General features: G+C 39.8%; 1 protein-coding gene across 1 annotated transcript in view; it reads left to right on the forward strand.

Annotated features, from left to right (window-relative positions):
- The window catches only part of fgf11a (fibroblast growth factor 11a), a 71,479-nt gene that overhangs the window by 12,965 nt on the left and 37,321 nt on the right, over positions 1–21,193 (forward strand). The window contains exon 2 of the mRNA XM_047801683.1: positions 20,985–21,095. Within this exon, the coding sequence (XP_047657639.1) occupies positions 20,985–21,095 (111 nt within the window). The remainder of the gene's footprint in view (positions 1–20,984; positions 21,096–21,193) is intronic.

Genomic DNA, 21,193 nt, shown 5'->3' on the forward strand with positions numbered 1-21,193 from the left:
TCCATGTAGAGCTTAATAAATAAATAAATGCTACATTGTATGTGGTGCGTCATGTTTGTTCTTGTGTGCATACAGTATGTACTCGAGTTCTGACTGTCTGTCTGTGGGTAAATGAAGTCACGCGTGTTTGTTCTCTGTTAAAAAAAGAGCAAGAGTGTGTATGTGTGTGGGCGATCCGTCTGCCGTTGTTAACACGCTGGCATGTTTCCAGCCTGGGTGATTGATGGCACATTAAAGTGAAGGACGCGTCCCACACCTGTGCTGCTCTTGATCGTCAGGAAAAGAAAACACACACATACACATACTGTACAGTACACACACAGAAACAGGCTGCAACCAGTAAAATGATTCAGAAACACTGCGTACACTTGACCGCTTCTTAAACACACACATGCACGCGCACACACACACACACACACACACACATGCACTGATAAACAAGCAATAAAATGCCCAAATGTCAGCTGTATAGTTGTACTTTTGTTTAATGCACACTCCAGTGCACAGTATATCGGTGGAATTTTCCTACCTCCAAACCCTGTCATCACATGATAGTCTCATTATTATTAGTGATAAGGGTAATTGTGTAATAATTGTGTAATTATTCAGTGATGATGAGGTTTTATTCTCTTTCTCGCTCAGACAAACAAGAACCAGGTTCTAAAGTTGATATAATGTATCCTACATAAACAGTTTATGTAGGATACATTACAAGAACCAGGTTCTAAACTCGATATAATGTATCCTACATAAACAGTTTATGCAAAAATGGAGGGAAATAACAACGTCCTTGTCCAGTGCGAAGGTAGACGTTTACTGTTAGTTACTGTTTACTGTTCTATTCATCCTCTCATATTCTGAGTCAGACTCCAAACAAGACTAACAATGTGTTCATATTTTATCAGAATTTAGACTAAATACTATTCATCTCGTCGGTCCTTGAGATAGGTCTTTACCATTATAGCACACACTATAAAAATGAACAGAAGAATCTCGAGAAGAGTCTTGCAATGGATTTTAAACAGAACGCTGAAGTCTACACGTTTAGCCATGCTGTAATAAAGTCATTACTACGACGATGTCATTAGGAAAAAATTGCAGGAGATGTTTCATTGATTTTGGTTTGCAGGAAAACATTATGTTAAGACATTATGTTCTGGTAAATGTAAGTGCTAACTCGTATTCGTTCCGCAATGTTGAATGTAACTATCAGCATTTGAATCAGCTGCAAATTACTATGGTTAAAAAAAAGTATTTAATGGTGGTAACAGTAACTGCGCATTAAATCATACCACACTGATGTTGATTATTTGCCTATAACTCCAAAACCCTACCATGTCTACACCTTATCTGTTTATTTAATATCTTTTTTCTTAATATCTTAATAAGTATCACCCTGAACTTATTCTAATGGGTCTTTAAAGTTACTTTTTTAGCCACATACATGTTCAGTATCCGTGAGAATGTTAGAGAAACTGGTTAGAAAATGATCTTTGAGGGTTTTTACATATTGACATGACTATGAAATCCTGTAGGAGGGATCAGTTGGGTCAATACATTCTTTTCCTTTTTCCTTCCCTTCTTATTCTGTCTGTCATGTGTTCATGTCCTCTACATGTTGACCTTGGTGATGAAATGGATGTCCATGTGTTTGCGTATGCATACACTTCGGCATGTGTGTGTGTGTGTGTGTGTGTGTGTGTGTGTGTGTGTGTGTGTGTGTGTGTGTGTGTGGTGCTCCTCTGTGTCCTGTAATTGCTGACATTCAAGGCAGCTGAGACGAGGAGGTGCTTTTATAGAATGATTACCCCAGGCTGAGTCCTCTTTTTCCCTGTCCTTCTCAATATGTCTCCCTCTGTCTTTCTGTTTAATTGCACTTGGGGCCTCCCTGTAATATCCTTGCTGATGGGAAGCACCGCTCGGCACTTTCAGGGACTCCCTAGTCAGCAAAAAGTGTGATGCGGAGAAGAAAAAGAGAAAGTGAGAGAGAAGGAGAGAAGTGTTATGACGAAATGAAGGTGGAAGACAGAAATCAGCAGTGAATATGGGAGCACTGCCTCGTTGGAATTGGATAAGAAGACTTAATTAAAAGCATCCTAATGGACCTATTAATGAATTTAACCTCAGTGACAGTGTTAAATGTGAAACGTGTGTGTGTGTGTGTGTGTGTGTGTGTGTGTGTGTGTGTGTGTGTGTGTGTGTGTGTGTGTGTGTGTGTGTGTGTGTGTGTGTGTGTGTGTGTGTGTGTGTGTGTGTGTGTGTGTGTGTGTGTGTGAAAGACAGAGAGAGACTGAGAACACTCATAACTTTACTCTGGCATAAATCAGATTTTCAGTTTTAATGAACCCCTTTTTCTAAGTGTTCCAGAGTAACTGACCTTTTCAGCTGGAGAGAGAAACATTATAGAAAAATATGTTGTGCTCTGGTACACCGTAACCCCACAGGAAGAGAAGTACACTAGCTTACAAATATTAGCTATATTATCTGTAAACAATGATTAGGTTTAGTCAAGAAATTCTGCTCACTTCCCAAAGCCAGTCTGTAACTGAGCTTCTGTAGCTAATAATTTCAGTTATAAATAACAATAATAAATAATAAAAGAAAAATGGGCTTTTTTTCAGAATCAAATCGAGAAAAAAATGAGGAAAGAATGATGAAAACTGAACTGCCTGCAGGCAATCAACCTCTTATTTAAGGGTTAGATGCCTGTGTGTGCGTCTGTTTGTGTGTCGGCATCTGTGTGTGTGTGTGTGTGTGTGTGTGTGTGTGTGTGTGTGTGTGTGTGTGTGTGTGTGTGTGTGTGTGTGTGTGTGTGTGTGTGTGTGTGTGTGCACGTGTGTTTGCTCCATTATGGCAGGAAATTTAGCTATATCCTTGCAACCTACTAGGACTAAGACATTCTCTCTCTCTCACACACACACACACACACACACACACACACACACACACACACACACACACACACACACACACACACACACCAGTCCCTGATGCACTGATGCCTGATCTCTTGTGAGACGTGTACATTGTTTCAGCTCTGTTTAACATGAGCACACACACACACATACAATCTAATCTCTAAAAACTTTAATCTTTATGGATATTATAGATAATTAGTAAAAATCACAGACATATTTACACCCACTGCTGTTCTCTAAGACAAAGCCTCACTTGGAATTTCAGAGATAAAAATAAAACTACTTAAAGCTTGCTAGTGTTGAGCATCAGTGACCCCCCTCTACTCCTCTTTATTCCCCTTCATGACTGGTCCAAGGTCATTGTCCTTTTAAAAACACCAGCGCTGTAATAAAAGGCAGGTCATCATGCCCTTCTTCTAATGGGCTTTTAAGGTGTTCTTTGGCTACAGACATCTTCAGTAAAAGCCAGGAAAATTAGCCAGACCATTAGCACAGAGTTAGCATAGCATTTGCTACGAATACTATTTACAAATACTATTTATACTATTTGAACACTAATTGTGTAGGGTTTTTGTGTTGTTATAGGGAGCACATATACAAAAGCAGAAATGCTTGATAAACAGTAGAGACAGATTGTATAACTCTTCTGTATCAAGTTAAAAATATCAATAGTATAAAAGATTCATTAGGATGTTGAGGCTCCATAGTTATATGTGTAATTGTATGTAACCTGGGCCGTGACATTCACCAGGATACCTTGTTGTATGTACATGTGCCAAGACCTTCCATCAAAGTCATAATGTGATGAATGATGTAGTATGTGCAATATATTCTTCTGTCAGACTGTTTTTTTCCTGGAACCTCCTTGCCTAGATCTCTGAAAGCTTTACACTGCTTCAAAATGACAAGAAACCCTGACGGTAATATGCGAGTGGTATTCACTTAACCAATGAGAAAATAATTAGATAGGTGTTTGGGGTTAAAAGCTGCACTCAAGCCACTGGTAATGGTGATGTTCTTCTTGTAGCACCTCCAGAAAGTTTATGGAACACCCAGCACTACTTCATAGAACATCATGCTTCTAGGTAATGCCCATGAGGGGCAGATGCTCCTGGTTGATTTGTGTGTCATAGCAGATCCACTTATATTCCATATTAAGTTTCTTTCTTCCAGAACAGAACATCAGTCTGGGAATCGGATAGCTTCTGGCTGGTATAATACTTTAGGGTAAATATCAGGTGCAACAAAGCAACACTCTGCAGGTTCACCTTCATGGAACTGTGCAAAGTAACATGACCTTGAAGAGAATTCTAAGATTTAACAGCAAGGTCACTCCTGAGTCATGTGTCCACCAATGCATGTAAGGATAACTTGTCCTACTCTATCTTAATTGTTGCTGTAATTGCTAGCAGGTTAGTAGGCAAGATTGATTTTCAATGGGGAATTTTGCATAAGCTCATAGTGAGGTTCAATAAGAAATTGGGCAGTATTTTGCATCTGCTCAAAGATGAAGCTGCAAGTGTGGTCCAAACACCAGTGAAAAGGGCAGTGCAACCAAAGTCTTCATGGCTATATCAAGGGCCAGAGGCAGACCTAGTTGCTGAATTTTACACAAGGTGGGAAGAATCAGACATGGATAGTCAATGGCAGAGCTTGTCATGTACTTGTGCATCATGACCCGATGGGCCATTTCTGTAAAGCCCCAGCAGATTGGTTAGGTAATCTTTGGACCTAAGGACATTCTGTGCCAGACAGATAGAGCTTCTCTGACTTGTGCCACCCTGATGGTCAGTCACAACTTTGTCTCAGTGAATCATTGTCACTCAAGTTGCAATAGAACTCCAGAGGCAGATAAAACATTCTCAATTTTAGTTGGTTTATTTGTTTTGATATTAAACAAACAGGGCACATGTAACCATGTCTCACTGTCACCACATTACATCGCAGCCTGCAACGCTATGCAGATTTGGAGAGGTGGAAAAGTAGCAAAGGTTTGTTTTATCCACATGGTAGAGTGTTTGTGGTTGCCATGATGACATAGTATACAGTATATAAGAAAAACAGTAATGGCTACAATCTTGACATTTAGGAAGTTAAAACTATATCTTATCAATATACAGAAGGCCTTTGTAATTTATTACCTATACAGTATGAAGAATCAGTAATGTAATAAAGTCTTGCTTGGAGCGCTGAGCTGCACCAACACTGTCAAACAATGATTTGCTTTATCTTCTTCATTTCGCTTCCTAATGTAAAAGTTTTTATGTTCGCTTCCTAATGTAAAATCTGTTTTTATGTACACAAACTAAAACTAGGAGAACCTGAGGAGAGCTGCGTTTAATCTTCACCTCCAAGGAAATAATCTTATAAATCTTATTGGGGAGTGAAAAAAAAAAAAACATTTCAGACCGTCTATAACAGATGCAGACGTCACCTCCCTCCCAATTATATCAGATGCATTGATTGCATCAAGTTGCATCAACATGTTTCTGCAGCTGGATAACTTTCACTCTGATGTATCAAATCATATGCAGTAGTGACCACCTCTGGTACTACGACATGCTAAGCCAGAGTTATTGAGTGTAGTTAGCATATTTGATGCATAGTCACCAGTCCAAAAGTCACTGAGATTTTGCAGCCAATATTTTTCAGCCGTTTTTGTGTCATAGTGGTGCAGCAGGGCAGTGGTCAATTATTAGGGAAGGTGCTGGTCTAGTGTTTTTGAAGGCATGAGTTCAAATCCTATAACCAAGCTGCCACTGTTGTATTCTGTCTCAAATGTGGACAAGAGCATCAGCCAAATAAGGTAAGTCTACAATGCAAAGGTATCATCATAGTGTCTAGGTAGGTTTCTCTCAAGTTCTCTGGTTTACTCCTATCTTCCAAAAAATACAGCAGAAGTGAATGTGTGTGTGTGTGTGTGTGTGTGTGTGTGCGTGTGTGTGTGCGTGTGTGTGTGTGTGTATGTGGACTGTGATGGGCTGCCGTCATGTCTGGGGCGGATTCCTGCTTTACTTCTAGTATTTCTGGGATAGGCTCTGGATCCACAGCAAGCCTGTCTGTGTTACAGCTCTTACTGAAGACGTATGACATTCTCTTTGGATGTTACTTGATGTATGAGATTTAACTCCTGCTATAAGTGGAATTATGAATGTTAGATCGCTGAACATGATCTTGATCGATGAAAGATCTCCACAATAGTTTAGATATGTCTATAATCCCATCTTTCATTTTTTGTTTGTATTATTAATACATTCACTAATGATGTGTTTGACCAAAGAGTTAACGGTTGTTAAAGATAAATCAGAATTTTTTTTTTGTTTTATTTTGTTTCTGTTATTATATCTACAGTGGGAACAATAGAATAAACCCAGAACAATATGTAGATCACAATTAGGTCTAAACAATACAGAAACTCTGGGGAAGATTTATATTGAAATGGTTCCTCTAATACGTACAAGGACGAGTATAAAACAGATATAAAATATGGCTGAGAATCTATTTAGCACTAAAAAGGGCCCTCGGGACTGTCCTCTTAGGTTGTATGTGAAACCTTACAAGAGAGGATTTCCCTTTTGAAAAGTTCTAGGCATAACAGTTTTAGAAAGCTGGAGATATTCAGTGAACTGTAAAGAATTAGTATGGTTATCATTGAATGTAGCAAATCTACTGACTAGTGAGTTATTATACAGCAAGACAAATGATCCCAATTATGAGCAATCATGCATACACTTTCACTGATGAAAAGGGAACAAAAATCAGCAAGAATAAACATTTATACAGTCTTTATACTGCACATAAAGTCACTAAGTACATCCCGAACCACATATTTCTGCCCTATTCTCTGACGTTTTGTAGTTTAAATAGTTTAAGTACACTAAAAATTCCAAGAAGAAGTGCATTATAATAGTGTGGATGGATGGACACTTCCTACATTTGATGTTCGTATGAAGTTATCGTTTGCATAGAGGAAGAGGGGCAGGGTTACCAGGGTGAGAAAAAAAAAAATTCAAGATGGCTAAGGACATTGTGGTGGACAAGACATCTAACAGATGTGTTTTAAATTAGCTCACGTTGTGCGATTTATTTTTCAACATTTAAAAAAAAATCCTAATTCACCGTAATCAGATCATTCTAGAGGCGACACATTTTATGTGTTTGCCGTCATTTGCCGTCGACTGGGAAATAGCTTGTAAATCCCATTAGTATATAAGTATATCCTGATATACCTGATGTTCCATTAAAGATGATACTACTTGTAAATTTCATAGAACCGATCGTTGCCATACATAGTGCGTAGTGTAAGTGAATAGTGTGTCATTTGGGATACTGTCTTTTTTTTGGTACTATAATTATGGTGATGTCCTTCATGTACAGTCAGAAAAATCATATGGGTTTAATTGTCTTAGTTTCTACAGAGTATTTTGTCCCCCCCTGAATTTACATGCTTTTTTCTACATTGTGTCAGGGAACCTGCTTTATCTAATCCCTTATTGTGTCTGTGCCAATTAGGCCGCTGTTCTGTTTCACTCCTCTGCTTAATGATGACAGAGACTCCTTAGGCTTGACCAGCTTTGTTTCCCGTCTCGTCATGCCTCTTTGTCGGCTGTTACAGTGCGGTAAACTAGCGAAGAGGGGGATGATGAACAGCGAAAGTGAGGGAACGGAGTGCCAGAGAGCACGAGAGAGAGAGAGAGACAGAACAAAGAACAAATCAGATTAATTAAAGAGTATCGATGCGTGAGATTAGACTGCAGGCTTATGGTTGTAAAGGATATGATTACACAGAGAAAGAGAGAGAGATAACAGGACAGGGAAAGAAATGGAAACATGAGTGGACAGATGAAACAGACTAATGTGCACATGTTAACAATAAGATGGGATGATGTAAAGAAACGGGGGATGGCGATGGTGTTAGAGGTCTATCGTTTTTTTCTGGTATGCAGAAGTGTTCTCTTTGTTGCACTGTTGGTGCAGTGTGATGATGATGATGATGATGATGATGATGATGATGATGATGATGATGATGATGATGATGTGGTTTTCTGACATCAGCCAACACCAACACCATTCCCAATGGTGCATAGCAAATCTACACACACACATATTCTGATTAATTTCTGGTGTAATTAAAAATTCAATTCAATTTTATGTGTGAGCAATCAGTCACTCAATCGCTGAGGCCTTTTATCCATCATTCAGTTTTACTCCTACACGCTCTGCTCAGGCAGCGTAGCTGTGAGTCATTCGGTATGCACAATGTAGCAACATTTTAAAAGAGCAGTTAGTAATTTGGGTGGAACAGTGATGCAGACGGTTGTGTTGGTGCTTCATAGATCCGGGGTCTGCAGTTAAATCCTGAGTTCATTCTCTTTCTGTAGCTGTGTGGGCTTTTTCTTTCTAATTTAAATTGCCAATAGGTGTGTGTATGTGTCTTGTGTTGTGTTTTTTGTGTGTGTGTGTATGTGTGTATGGTGCGGTCGATGGAATGGATGATGTATTCATGACAACCCTGACTGGGAGGAGTGATCACTGAAGAGAAATGAATGAATGGGTTTGTCCTTTTTAAAGCCCTCTGCCGTCTGCAAGGTGGATTGCAAATGCAATGAAAATAGAGACAAGCCTCTGAAAAGTCCACACCCTTTCTGAAGAACATGCTTCCTGAGTTGCCTTTTAAGGAAAAATGAGCAGCTCGGTTGCAGCTAGGGGTGGGGCTAACCACCAATAAAGGAAGTAGTGATGTCGAGTTTATGGCAATGTTACATAGGTGAAAAGTAACTAACTAAGTCTCATTTTCAAATGTCTGTAATTCATTTAATCCATTTTAAATGGTTACCTTTTAATCTACCTCAGTATCCCTGAAAATAATAATGTTGATTATACTTCTTAACAGGTCAGACTTTGTCATGACAACAAGAACAATGAAGTAAATGATCACATTTGCTACTAAAAGGAATCATAAAGTTGAAAAAACTACAACAAAGATGTTGACAGCTACATCATGATATTATGACAGAAAGCTATTAGCATTCAAGATGTTTTGTGATGTTGTCCTGCTATAGCTGGTGTTTAAGAGAACGTGGACACGGCTTTAGCTCACATTACAAAGACAGCTAAACGTCTGCTGTTTTCCCCCCTTTTGTACGCACTTTTACTTGATTAAGGCATTTGTGTGCATCTGTGCTGAGTTTTTGTAAATGGTTATTACAAGTCTATAAAGATTTTAAAAATGAAGGTACCATCAACATTTTTATAGCCAGGCCTGACTGTAAAATCGAGCTGTGTGTGAGAGTAATTAAAGTAAAAGACATGGATGCTGAAAGCCATAAACGTGTCACTTTGTTTGAGTTTCCCTCTGCAGTAACACTGCAGGAGCAATATTAGCCTTGCTTATGATGTATTTCTGCTTTTGAGTGAGATAGTGAGAGAACGAATGCGAACGAGAGAAACGAAGACATCGCACCACTGTTGTTTCGCCCTTATGCATCCTGACATCAGAGGGAGGGAGAAAAAGAATGGGAGGAGGTCTGATTAGCATTGTGTCCATGTCCCACTGCCGTGACTCTGCTGAGAGAAAGTGAAATGATGTGTGAGTGTCTGTGTGTGTGTGTGTGTGTGTGTGTGTGTGTGTGTGTGTGTGTGTGTGTGTGTGTGTGTGTGTGTGTGTGTGTGTGTGTGTGTGTGTGTGTGTGTGTGTGTGTGTGTGTGTGTGTGTGTGTGTGAGAGAGAGAGAGAGAGAGAGAGAGAGAGAGAGAGAGAGAGAGAGAGAGAGAAAGAGCCTACTCAGCACATTTCAAGGAGCACAGTGATGAAGAGCTAGAAAGGGACAAGAAGAACGAGTGACGAAGAGAAAGAAAGCAGACAAACGGTACACTTTTGTCCACTTTCCACCCCGTCTCATGTGTCCCGCAGTCCTCTGTTGTCTCTTTGGTGTATTTTGCACACAGGAACTCTCTGTCTGCTTGATTTCCCTCCTTCTTTCTCATTCTCTTTGCCACTATGTTTCTCCCTCTGTCTCACTTCACACTCTAGTGTTAACATCAAGTAAATGTCAGACAGCTTACAGCACTGGGAGGATAGCCTTTGTAGGTGGATATTTTTCCTGTCTTTCTTCTTAACGAGAACACACACACACACCACTTTTACTCGTGTTCTCTGAAGACTTTTCTTTCAAGCAGATCCTCTGTGAATTCACAATACATTTCTCAAAGTATTTTTCTTTGGCAGGTAGTTCTCACATGTGCTGCACACACACACACACACACACACAAACAGTAACTCAGTTAGTAGTGTGTGTGAGCAGCAGGAGCGGCCTCACATTAAATAATGTGCTGTGGGTGTGGATGTGACTGTGTGCTAATGTGAGTGTGACTTCTAAGCTGTGGTGCTGAGCTGAAGGAGGACGAAGGGCATGTCCACATTATCTTATACCATTTATCTCTGTTACACACACACACACACACACACACACACACACACACACACACACACACACACACACACACACACACACACACACACTCACATGCTTCAGGGTTCCACAATGTATCATGTATCTACGATATTGTGTGTAATGATTATAGCTATTAACATTTTCGCAAACCAGTCTGGTCTTCATGAGGTGCAAAGAGTTTTAGAATGAAACCAATATGAACTGCTGAATGACAAATGCATTCCAATTCTCTGTGAAATTATTTCTTATAAAAATTGTAGTTATAGCAAGTGTGTCTCTTGCATCCATTATAACCTGCATTTATAAATCCACACCAGCTTATTAAACATTTCCAACAATCCCAGAATGACAGATGGTTTGAAAGTTGCAAAATTGAGTTGCCACAGTTTTCATCACCTACTTTCTTCACTAGGAGCCCATTAGAAACAAAAAGAAAGCAAGCCAAGGAACTGCACGCGCTGGACCATTACAGTGACAGCAAAGGGAAGCATAAAGCACACTTTTTACATTGCTAGAGTTTTATTATAGAGATGGCATTTTAGAACAGATACAATACTCTCACTGCAAACAGGGTTTAAGTAATAGGTTGCATGCTTGGATTAGTTTCAACTGTAGACAATTTTAACAGACCATATGGTTATAAAATACTAGGAACAAAAGCACAACAAAATACATATTTATGATACGAGTGGTTAAACACAACACATGAGGAGGCAGAAGAGCTCAAGTCTTTTTGCAGTTTTATTAACATTGCTCTCCATTTAAAGCAAATTTTTTTTAAAAAGTGACTCAGTTCAGAGACGTTGTGCTGTCATGGGCGGTTCCTCAGCAAAGCTTTACGGAGATCTGGAGGACGAACAGGCTGACAACAGGCTGACGCCCAGGTAGCGATGCTGAGACCCATGACACTCTCACAGTTTCCCCTAGAGGGTAAAGAGCTTGTGGGGACATGATTATTGGCAACCTTCATTTTGGTGCTCATTTGCCACCCTGCTTCACAGCTTCCCGGCTGTCCAAAACACAGGTGGTGCTGAAATGGCGCTGTCCATTCAGCACCCTGGTGGTAGTAGCGTGAGGAGCTGGAAAATGTCTCTGTAAAGCGGTGGTGCAGTCACATATGAGTAAATTGAGGTTCATGGTTTATTATAGCATGGCTATATTAGAGTCCCTCTTCTTCTCTTTATTCAGTTAAAGCTAAAACGTAACCATGATTATAAGCAGGGTTCGATCTGAAGGGGGATTTGAGCTGATGCTGTCCATTAAAATCTCATTCATTTTCATTCCTCATATCTTGACATCTACATTGACATGTTCCTAGGTTGAACACACTTTTCAAATACATACACTCACCATCCAATTTATTAGGAAAACCTGAACACCTGCGTATTTATTCAGTTATCTATACAACCAAAACATTTTGTGGCTGCAGTAAAATGCAAAGATTCCTGCAGATACACATCAGGAGCTTCACTTAATGTTCACAGTGGAATGATAAAAAGTCTGATCTCTATTGGTTTATTTGTCACATGGATATTGGTGCCAGATGGAATGGTTTGAGTATTTAAGGAACTGCTGATCTGCTGGGATTTTCAAACACAACAGTCTGTAATTTAAGCAGAGTGATTAAAAAAAAAAAAACTCCCAGAAGTGGAAAATGAAACTCCTCGATGATGAGAGATCAGTTGAGAAGAACCAAACTGGACTAAGGATGTCTGTATTAACTCTAATAATAACATGCTGAGCAGAAAAGCATCTCAGAACATACACTACATCGAACCTGAGGCGAATGAGCCACACCTGTCAGGCAGGTTTATTACTGTGTGACACATGTTCACAGCTATGAACTGCTATGTACAGCTATCTTATGCATTCAGTATCGAACAGTAAATAGATAGAAAGACAAAACCTTGGATTCATGGGAATAATCAAAGATGACAATTGTATTTTGAATTTGTGGATGATATGGTGGAGCTATAGGGGACCTGCAATCAGTTCTCACAAGTTACAAATGCAATTTAAAGTCTCCAGGTTAAATAACCCCTAAATTATTGATCAGTACTTTCTTTATCTACCTCTTATATGCAAGGCTTTCAATTAAGTTATCTTAATCTTCATTTTGTTAAGAAATTATCTAAGAAAAGACTCTGCTTCAGGTTGTGCTTCTTTAGTCTGCATGTCTAGTATTTTCTGACACTTTATTGGCCATTTGCTTCAGTCTGAAGTTGCATAGCATTACACTGCACACTGCACATCTCTGGACTTACACGATACACTCATATGATTTTACTTATCTTTTCTATCATTATATTATATTTGTATATTTTTTCATTTCTACCTGTGCAGAAGTAAATTCTAGATCTATGTTAATTTTATTTTTGTGTCACAAATAATTAAAAATATGCATTTCACTGCATGGTGTACTGTGTGTACTGTATGTGTGTATTATGAAACATTTGAATTAAATTATAACATTCTCTGCCTTACCAGTGTGTGGGGGTGGGGGTTTAGGGGGTGGTACAGAGAGAGAGAGAGAGAGAGAGAGAGAGAGAGAGAGAGAGAGAGAGAGAGAGAGAGAGAGAGAGAGAGAGAGAGAGAGAGAGAGAGAGAGAGAGAGAGAGAGAGAAGGAGGTCTTGGTTTAATCACATATGCCTAAAGTAGGGCATCTATAGGTATCTGCTAGATAAATAGGCCATTGCTTCTTCAGGAAAACCTCCATAAAACTATGTTATGTGTGAGGGCGAACTACAACTCGCCTCATCATTAACTTTAACTGTTTTCTTTGTCTCATGTTGAAGCATCGCACAAAATTGAATCAGGTTCAATGAGAATTTTTCCTCCATTATTCACACACACACACACACACACACACACACACACACACACACACACACACACACACACACACACACACACACACACACACACACACACACACACACACACACTTGATCTAGCTGTCAGGGTTTGTAGGGAATAGTCACGCTGGAGTCTTTGTTGAAGGGATCGTTAAAGTAATTAACAGTTGTAAAGGGGGCATTTTAGAAACCTCTGCAGTGGCATTTCAGAGGAACAGTTTCTTTCTTGCTCTTACTCTCTTTTTTCTGTTTTTCTGTACTTTGACTGACTTTAATCATTCGGTTCTTTATTTAACCACAGTCATCAAAGATTACAGAGAAAAAGTCTAGCTGCATACATGAACCGTATGCAGCCATCTATGTCAGTGTGCATGTGTGTGTATTAGCTGCTCGTGTACAACCCTCCTCTTCATTGCTTTAGATAGCACGCTGTTACTTTATCTGTCACTTATGAGCACTATGGTATTCACTGCAAATAAATGCCTGTGCCATTTCCATTTTCATCATCATAAAAATAAGTTACAAGGTCATATAGTTATACTATATATTCTTGGTATGCCTGTGGTCAATATTGCTGCTGCTGAAAGTGGTGAAGATTGTCATGGTTGAAAAATGAAGTTCATTCACTCTCACTCACTTTAAGGAAGCGCGTTATCCTGGGCAGGGTTACAGTGAATCTCCTGGGAAGACTGGGTGCAAGGCAGGAATACACTTTGGACAGGACTCTAGTTTGTTACATGGCATCATACACACACTCATACATTCATTCGTTTGGGGAGTTGGGAGGAATCTACAAAACCCAACACGTACAGAAACTTCACATAAACTCAGATTTGAACTGGGACCCTGAAGCTGTGAGACAGCAACAAAATATTGTTTGAATGTATACAGTAAATAATGAAAAGGTGTGTTTAGTGGTATGGCTCAGATCTGATATCCTGTCAGTACTGTGCACTGGCAGCTTAGTGCAATCGCATGTTCATAATTACACACATTTTAAAAATGACATTTTTTTTTTTAGATCACATAGCCATATTTTCATTCATATGTAGCTTTTCTCATATATTCCATTACATATGTATATATATATAACCTATTAATCAGTTGAGCTGTATACAATGTATTAATCTATCTCAACTTTATTACATATTGTTTTCTAGGTTTAATATAATTGTTTTAATCACAATCTCACTATATTAAATAGCAGCTATTTACTATTTACTGACAATGGTGTGTCTTGAATAGATATAGGTATCAGTGTAATTTTGGATCACGGTGGGTTTTAGTGTCACCTTCTGCCATGCTTCTTTACATACACTGTACTGTATGGCCAAAGGTTTGTGGATCCCAGTCCAAATGTATTCCCCATTGCTGTGATCATAGCCTCCACCCATCCACTAGACTTTGAGCCATGGCTGTAGGGATTTGTTCATTGAACTACAAGAGCAATATGAAGATCAGGCACTGATGTTGAGTGAGGAGACCTGGGGTGTAGATGATGTTCTGGGTTCTTCCAAATGTGTTCAGTGCAGGACACTCAAGCACTTCTACACAAACCCTGGCAAGTCATGTCTTTATGGAGCTTACTTTGTGTACGGGAGCATTGTCATTCTGGACCATGGTTGAGCCTCTGAGTTCCAGTGAAGCTAAATTGTAAAGCTACAGCAATCATAGATATTTGTGGTAACAGTTTAATGAAGAAACACATATAATCATGATGGTCAGATGTCCACATGCTTTAGTATTCTATAATTTATTATTATTAGTAGTATAATTCATTGCCTTTTTTGCACTAGAAAAGCAAGTAAAATGCAAAGACAAACAAACAATTGTACCTCATTGAAAATATTGCCCTTTGACTGCTATTTCTTTTCTTAACGGCCTGAGTAAATCAAGAAAATGTCCTACACCAATAAGCTAAAGTAAGGAACTAAGCCAACTGATTTAGCAACTCTGTGTTATTGTCTTCTTATCTGCCTTCTTAAGTCTCATGCAGTTCCACCACTGACAGCTAAATATTGCATAGTCTGCACTTTTATTGTTTGTTCATACTGTTATACTGTCTCAACTTATCACAGTTTGCATTAAGCATTATTAAGTATTAATAATCCAGTTATAAATGCAGTATGTGGCAGCACCTATATGATACATCACCACTGATTTTCTCTAAGCTGTGTTACAGTGTGTTTTAAAGGAGCGAGTTTGTTTTAGGGGTCATGTGTGTCGTGTCAGATGAGGAATTGAGGGGGTTTTCTCTGCGAACATGATTGATTGTCGGACAAAATATTGACGTTCCAGCACGGGCTCTCCCTTTCTCTCTAGCCATTAGTCACAGTCAGATTAGGGCAGAAGGAGCGGCCACTGTAATTTTATGCAGTTTAGCTGCTGACTGCTCATGAATATTAAACAGCACCTGCATGCTGCTGCTCCTACAAACCACACACAAGCACATTCCAGCACATGCTGTAGAGGTTTCGTAGGCGAGCGGTGGGAGAAAACGAGGGGAATTGGTTGATGTGCTGAGGATTGCTGAAACATCTTCTTTATGATGCAATTTAATGAATGCTTTCATCAGTAGACCATTTGAAATCTGTCACAGCATTTGAAAGAATTTATCAGTGTATTATTGCTTTATTTTTCTGAAACGCATTGCTCTTTGTATTTAAAGAGATTTGTGAGCCAAAACGTAAAAATGCTAACAAACCAATCTGTCCAAACAAAACCTCTGGTCCATTCTACAGGCCGGTGAATTAATATCCATATCGTTCAAAGGGCATTGACTTTGTGCCTAAATTTAACCAAGTAAGAACTCTGCGTCACTATTACTATTTTGCTCACGATTGCACACTAGTGTTTTGGTTCACACATATTCAATAAACAGCAATGAACACAGCTAACACTATATACAGTACGATGCTTATATTTGAATGTAATGCTTATAATTCTTGTAATACAAAATACACAACATACACACATTTGCACAATAGAATAAAAGCCTTTATTTTGTTTCATATAGATTTCAGCTCAGTGAAATTCTTTCATGACATATCCCAACTTTGGAGGTTGGGGTCAGAACACAGGGTCAGCCATGATAGAGCGCCCCTAGAGCAGTGAGGTTAAAGGCCATGATCTTCCAAACAACAACCCAGAGCTTTATCCACTTGAGCCACCACTGTCCCCAATAGATAGTAACTGGTGGTAAATATACAAGAAGTCAAGAAGATTCTGATGGAACAACGTTCCTTTAAGAACCTGGTGCTACATAATTACACAGAATTAACCTATTCACAAAAAGTGCATGTGTGCAACCTTGGGCAAACAATGCAAGACTTGTTTGGGGTCCCTACATAAGATTATTTGACATGTATATATTTGACTTGGCATAGGTTTTATGCCTTCCTGATGCATCCCTTTCATATTATCCAGACTTGGGACTAGCTCTAAGACTTAACACACTTAATGGCTAGGTCGGTTCCCCACTCAGGAATCAACCCTGAACACGGCGTGTGAGCACATTATACTGTCACTGGACCAACAGGGACTGATGGACAGTTATGTGCCTTAGCAAGATGGGATTAAAATATCATATCTACAAAATAATGAATGCACCCGCCTTTTAATTCTAACATCACAGGCGAACAAGCAAGTGGATGTTATGTGCTGGATTGAACCCTCCATTACATACTTTCCTAATAAATAATTAAATGCTGTGATTCTAGCTGTACAGACTTAAAACTGCAGCACTGCATGTGTGTAAAAATCATGGAATCTAATGGCAATCATCATAGATCTGATGAGGGTGACTCCAGAGGTGATTTATTTACTGTAATTCTGTAAAGACACAATGCCTTTGCTTACCCCGTCTTTCATTCTCTCTCTCTCTCTCTCTCTCTCTCTCTCTCTCTCTCTCTCTCTCTCTCTCTCTCTCTCTCTCTCTCTCTCTCCCCCTCCCTCCCTCCCTCCCTCCCTCCCTCTCAGTTCCTGTCGCTAATCTTTCACAGAATGAGATATGGCCGACTTCCTCAGTGGAAGGGCAGGTTTTTGTTAAGCACCGTTGCGCTTGAGCGTTTTATCGACAGCTAGTGTAAAAGTATGGAGTGCATCCTCTTTTATTTAGAGTGTGAATCTCCTCTAATGGAAAGGGTGTCATCTCTTCTCCCCTCTCGCTTTCTTCCTCTCTTCTTCTCTCAGTGTGTTTCAGCAGAGAAGTAATGACTGCATATCCCCTGCTGATTGGTTGATGAATGGCATTATTCTAAGAGATGCTTAACTCACATAACTCTCTCTACTGGGGTTTGGATGAAGCAGAAGAGAGATAGAAAAAAAAAAAACAGAGACGACCAGAGAAATGAAAAGAAAACCGGTTATAGTCCCATGAGTTAAAGTGTCTGTGTTGCTGGGAAGGCCCAGACTTGGCAGATTAATATCATGACATATTCACACAAACACAACAACATGGTTTATCAGAATATCAATCTGCTGCTTGAGAGAATACTGCTAGCTGCAGTAGAGTACTGGTGATATTAGACGTGAGGTCTGTAAGGTCTAATGTCTATAGAAAGTACAACAATGTAACTATTAATGCTGAGCAATGCATTATACCACTATGTTTGCTATATGGCATAATCAGAATTATTATAGGACACTTATCACACACACACACACACACACACACACACACACACACACACACACACACACACACTCACACACATAATAGTATGCTAAATTTGTGATTTGTGATTTTTTTGTGCTACTCGTTTTACACAATGTTTCCTTCAACTACTAAACACAGTACACAAGAGAAAGAAGAGGGCTTTTTACACCCAATACTACTTTAAATCCTGCTTGTTAAAGGAGCATCTCGCAGTTGCAATTCAGAATGTGGAGTTAGTACCTCTTTGTATCCAGGGTGATGAGTAGCAGCTTTATTACAGTGTTAATTCCACATTGAGGGGCCAGCTATGTAAAGTGTGAAACACAGAGGTGTTAGAATGTTACAGCAAGTTATATCGCTTGTTATACCTCCAATCGTGGTTGTTGATGCTGAAAATATGCAGAACGCTAACATAGCCTTTAGGTACATGTAGTGTGAAACATCAGATTAAATAGCCAGGGTCGATTGTTAAACCTGGGTAAAGTATCAGCAGTGTGAATCATAAAGCCCAGAAATCCATTTCAAGTGTGAAGATTGTTGTAGCAGTATCAGTAACAAGGTCTGAAAAATATCAACCCAAATGTAGATCAGATCCAGATCCTTGCTTCTTCATACAATTCTGTTTAGATTTCTATTCCCATTCGTGGTGCTGTTGTGTTCGGTTCACTTCAGTATTTGTTGTGTTCACAAATAATCCACTATAGACATTTTCTTACAGCAAATAAAATAATGAAACCTTACATTGATGCCTTGTTAGCCTGCTTATATTAGCTGTCCCTGAACATGAAGCTTCAGTTGTAATTTGTTAAAAGTCTAAAGTAGATAGACTTATTTTGTCACATATACAGTATATTAGAGCAGAGTGAAATTCTTTCATGACATATCCCAACTTTGGAGGTTGGGATCAGAGCACAAGGTCAGCCATGATGCAGCACCCCTGGAGCAGAGAGGGTTAAGGGCCTTCCTCAAGGGCCCAACAGTGAAAGCTTAACACACTGATTCTCTGATCAACAACCCGGAACCTTAACTGCTTGAGCCACCACTGCCACTACAAGTCATTGTTTCTCTCATAAAATAGGTCTAAAGAAATAGGATTATATCAGTAACATACCAGACGGTGGCTGGTGCTGCTGGTGGGGATTGAACCCTGATCCTTGCCTTTGGCTCTACCATCCGCAATAGCGAATCAGACTCACTTGCAGGATTCCAATGTGTACACTGTTTATTTAACGAAACACAAAATCATACCAAAACATTTAACATGAAACCAAAACAAAATTAACATAGGGATTCACAACGATAATGACTCACAAACACAAAGACAACGGGACAGGTATATATAGGGCATCTAATCAGGGTCAACAATTAACAGGTGCGAAGGTGGGAACATGGGACAGGTAAGTACTTTGCACCACCCACATACTGTAGAAACAATTGGGCATGCGATGAAACTTCTGGGAGAAAGATGACATCTTACAGGGTTGTGGGGAAGGGTAGGGAAGCGTACTCTGCATGATCTGATCTGACCTTCACTGGACCATCATCTGAACTGGCATCCTCGACTGGCAAGGCGATGAAGCCCTGCTTCCAGAGGGATACAATAAAAAGGACAATGCCCTCCAGTAATCAAAGTGCCGAGCGGCTTCCTTGGCTGGAACAGAAGTGGGGGCATTCCTAAGGAAACCGTAACGGGAAGAGGAAGTCCACAAACACCACTTCCTCCAAAGCAGAGTGGGGCCGACATTCCCAGAGCAGATGACTAACCAGATGTCATTGCAAAAGATCCACGGCCAAATTGATACCTGGGTCTTTGCAGATTGGCACTGAGCATATCCTGCTGGGTCTATGACAAAGGTGAGTCATTCTGTAACATACCGGACCGAAGGCCAGCACTGCTGGTGGGGATAGAACGCTGATCTCCACCGTTGGCTCTACCATCACCATTCAGTAGTGAATCAGACCCAAGTGCAGGATTCCAGTGCATACACTGTTTATTTAACGAAACGTGAAACCATACAAAACTTGAACCATACTACAGAAACACTTTAACAGAGAAACTTGCAACGACATTAACATAGAGATTCACAAAGATTACAACAAAAACAAAGACAACAAGCCAGGCATATAAGGGCATCTAATCAGGGTCAACAAGGAACAAGTGTGATGTTGGGAACATGGGACAGGTTTGGACGTAGCACCACCCACATAGAATAAGGCATGCGATGAGAAATCACTTTCCAGCAATGAACTGTCCAAGCTCATGACACTTAGAAGCTGGTGAGGTTTAATACACACCAACCTGCTTCCTATCTTACTCCAAAACCCTAACCCCTATATATATATAGATCTATATATAGCAGTATATAGTATATTTTCACAATTTTGTGTAGTTTCTCTTTCCTTTGTAGGCTACATGAAGGAAGATCTGTATTGCTGGAAACCTGAACACAGCCCCAGAACTCATGCATATTTGATTTATGCTATTATGCTCCAATGTACCTTGGTTCCTGGTAGGTTTTGGGTCCACTGCTTTCATTCCCTTCCTCTCTCTTAGTCTGTTTCACTGATGTCCTTGAGCTAACAGTTAACTGCCAGGCAATGGCCAATTGTGTGGTTGTGAGCTGCCAGTGATAAACACTGCCACAGGCAGAGAAGGACGAGCTTCTAATATTTTCCCTAAACAACTTTCCTTCTTGATGCTGGGTTTCATAAATGTGGCACATGCAGTTATTTGTTAGGTCTAAAGTTGGGCTGATTTTAAAGGTAAGGAGAATAAAGTTTAAAAAAAGAATACCCCCGCCCTTTATTCTCATGATGCCGTGCCTGAACGCTGCATCCATCTGTCTTTTGTGATACATTGCCTCAGCTTTCCTCTAGCACACACACATCCATACATATACACATTTGTTCTGGGAAGAAGAGGACAAAAAGCCCATTTTACAGAGGAACGGTAGGCTAATCAGTCCACAAAATGCCTATGAGACCATGACCAGTGTTAGCTAATAGATCTCTCTCTCTCTCTCTCTCTCTCTCTCTCTCTCTCTCTCTCTCTCTCTCTCTCTCTCTCTCTCTCTCTCTCTCTCTCTCTCTCGCTTTCCAGAGCCTCAGCTGAAAGGCATCGTCACACGTCTGTACTGCCGGCATGGATTCTACCTCCAGATGTTACCAGATGGCACCATGGACGGCACAAAGGACGAAAACAGCTCCTTTTGTAAGTTATTGTAACTCACTTATCATGGAAACACAGCTCTTGTCTTCCAATGGACTAATTTCTACACATTATTCTGCATCGTATCAAAAACTGTATAT

Source organism: Tachysurus fulvidraco, chromosome 1, assembly GCF_022655615.1.
Source record: "Tachysurus fulvidraco isolate hzauxx_2018 chromosome 1, HZAU_PFXX_2.0, whole genome shotgun sequence".
Lineage (NCBI taxonomy): Eukaryota > Metazoa > Chordata > Actinopteri > Siluriformes > Bagridae > Tachysurus > Tachysurus fulvidraco.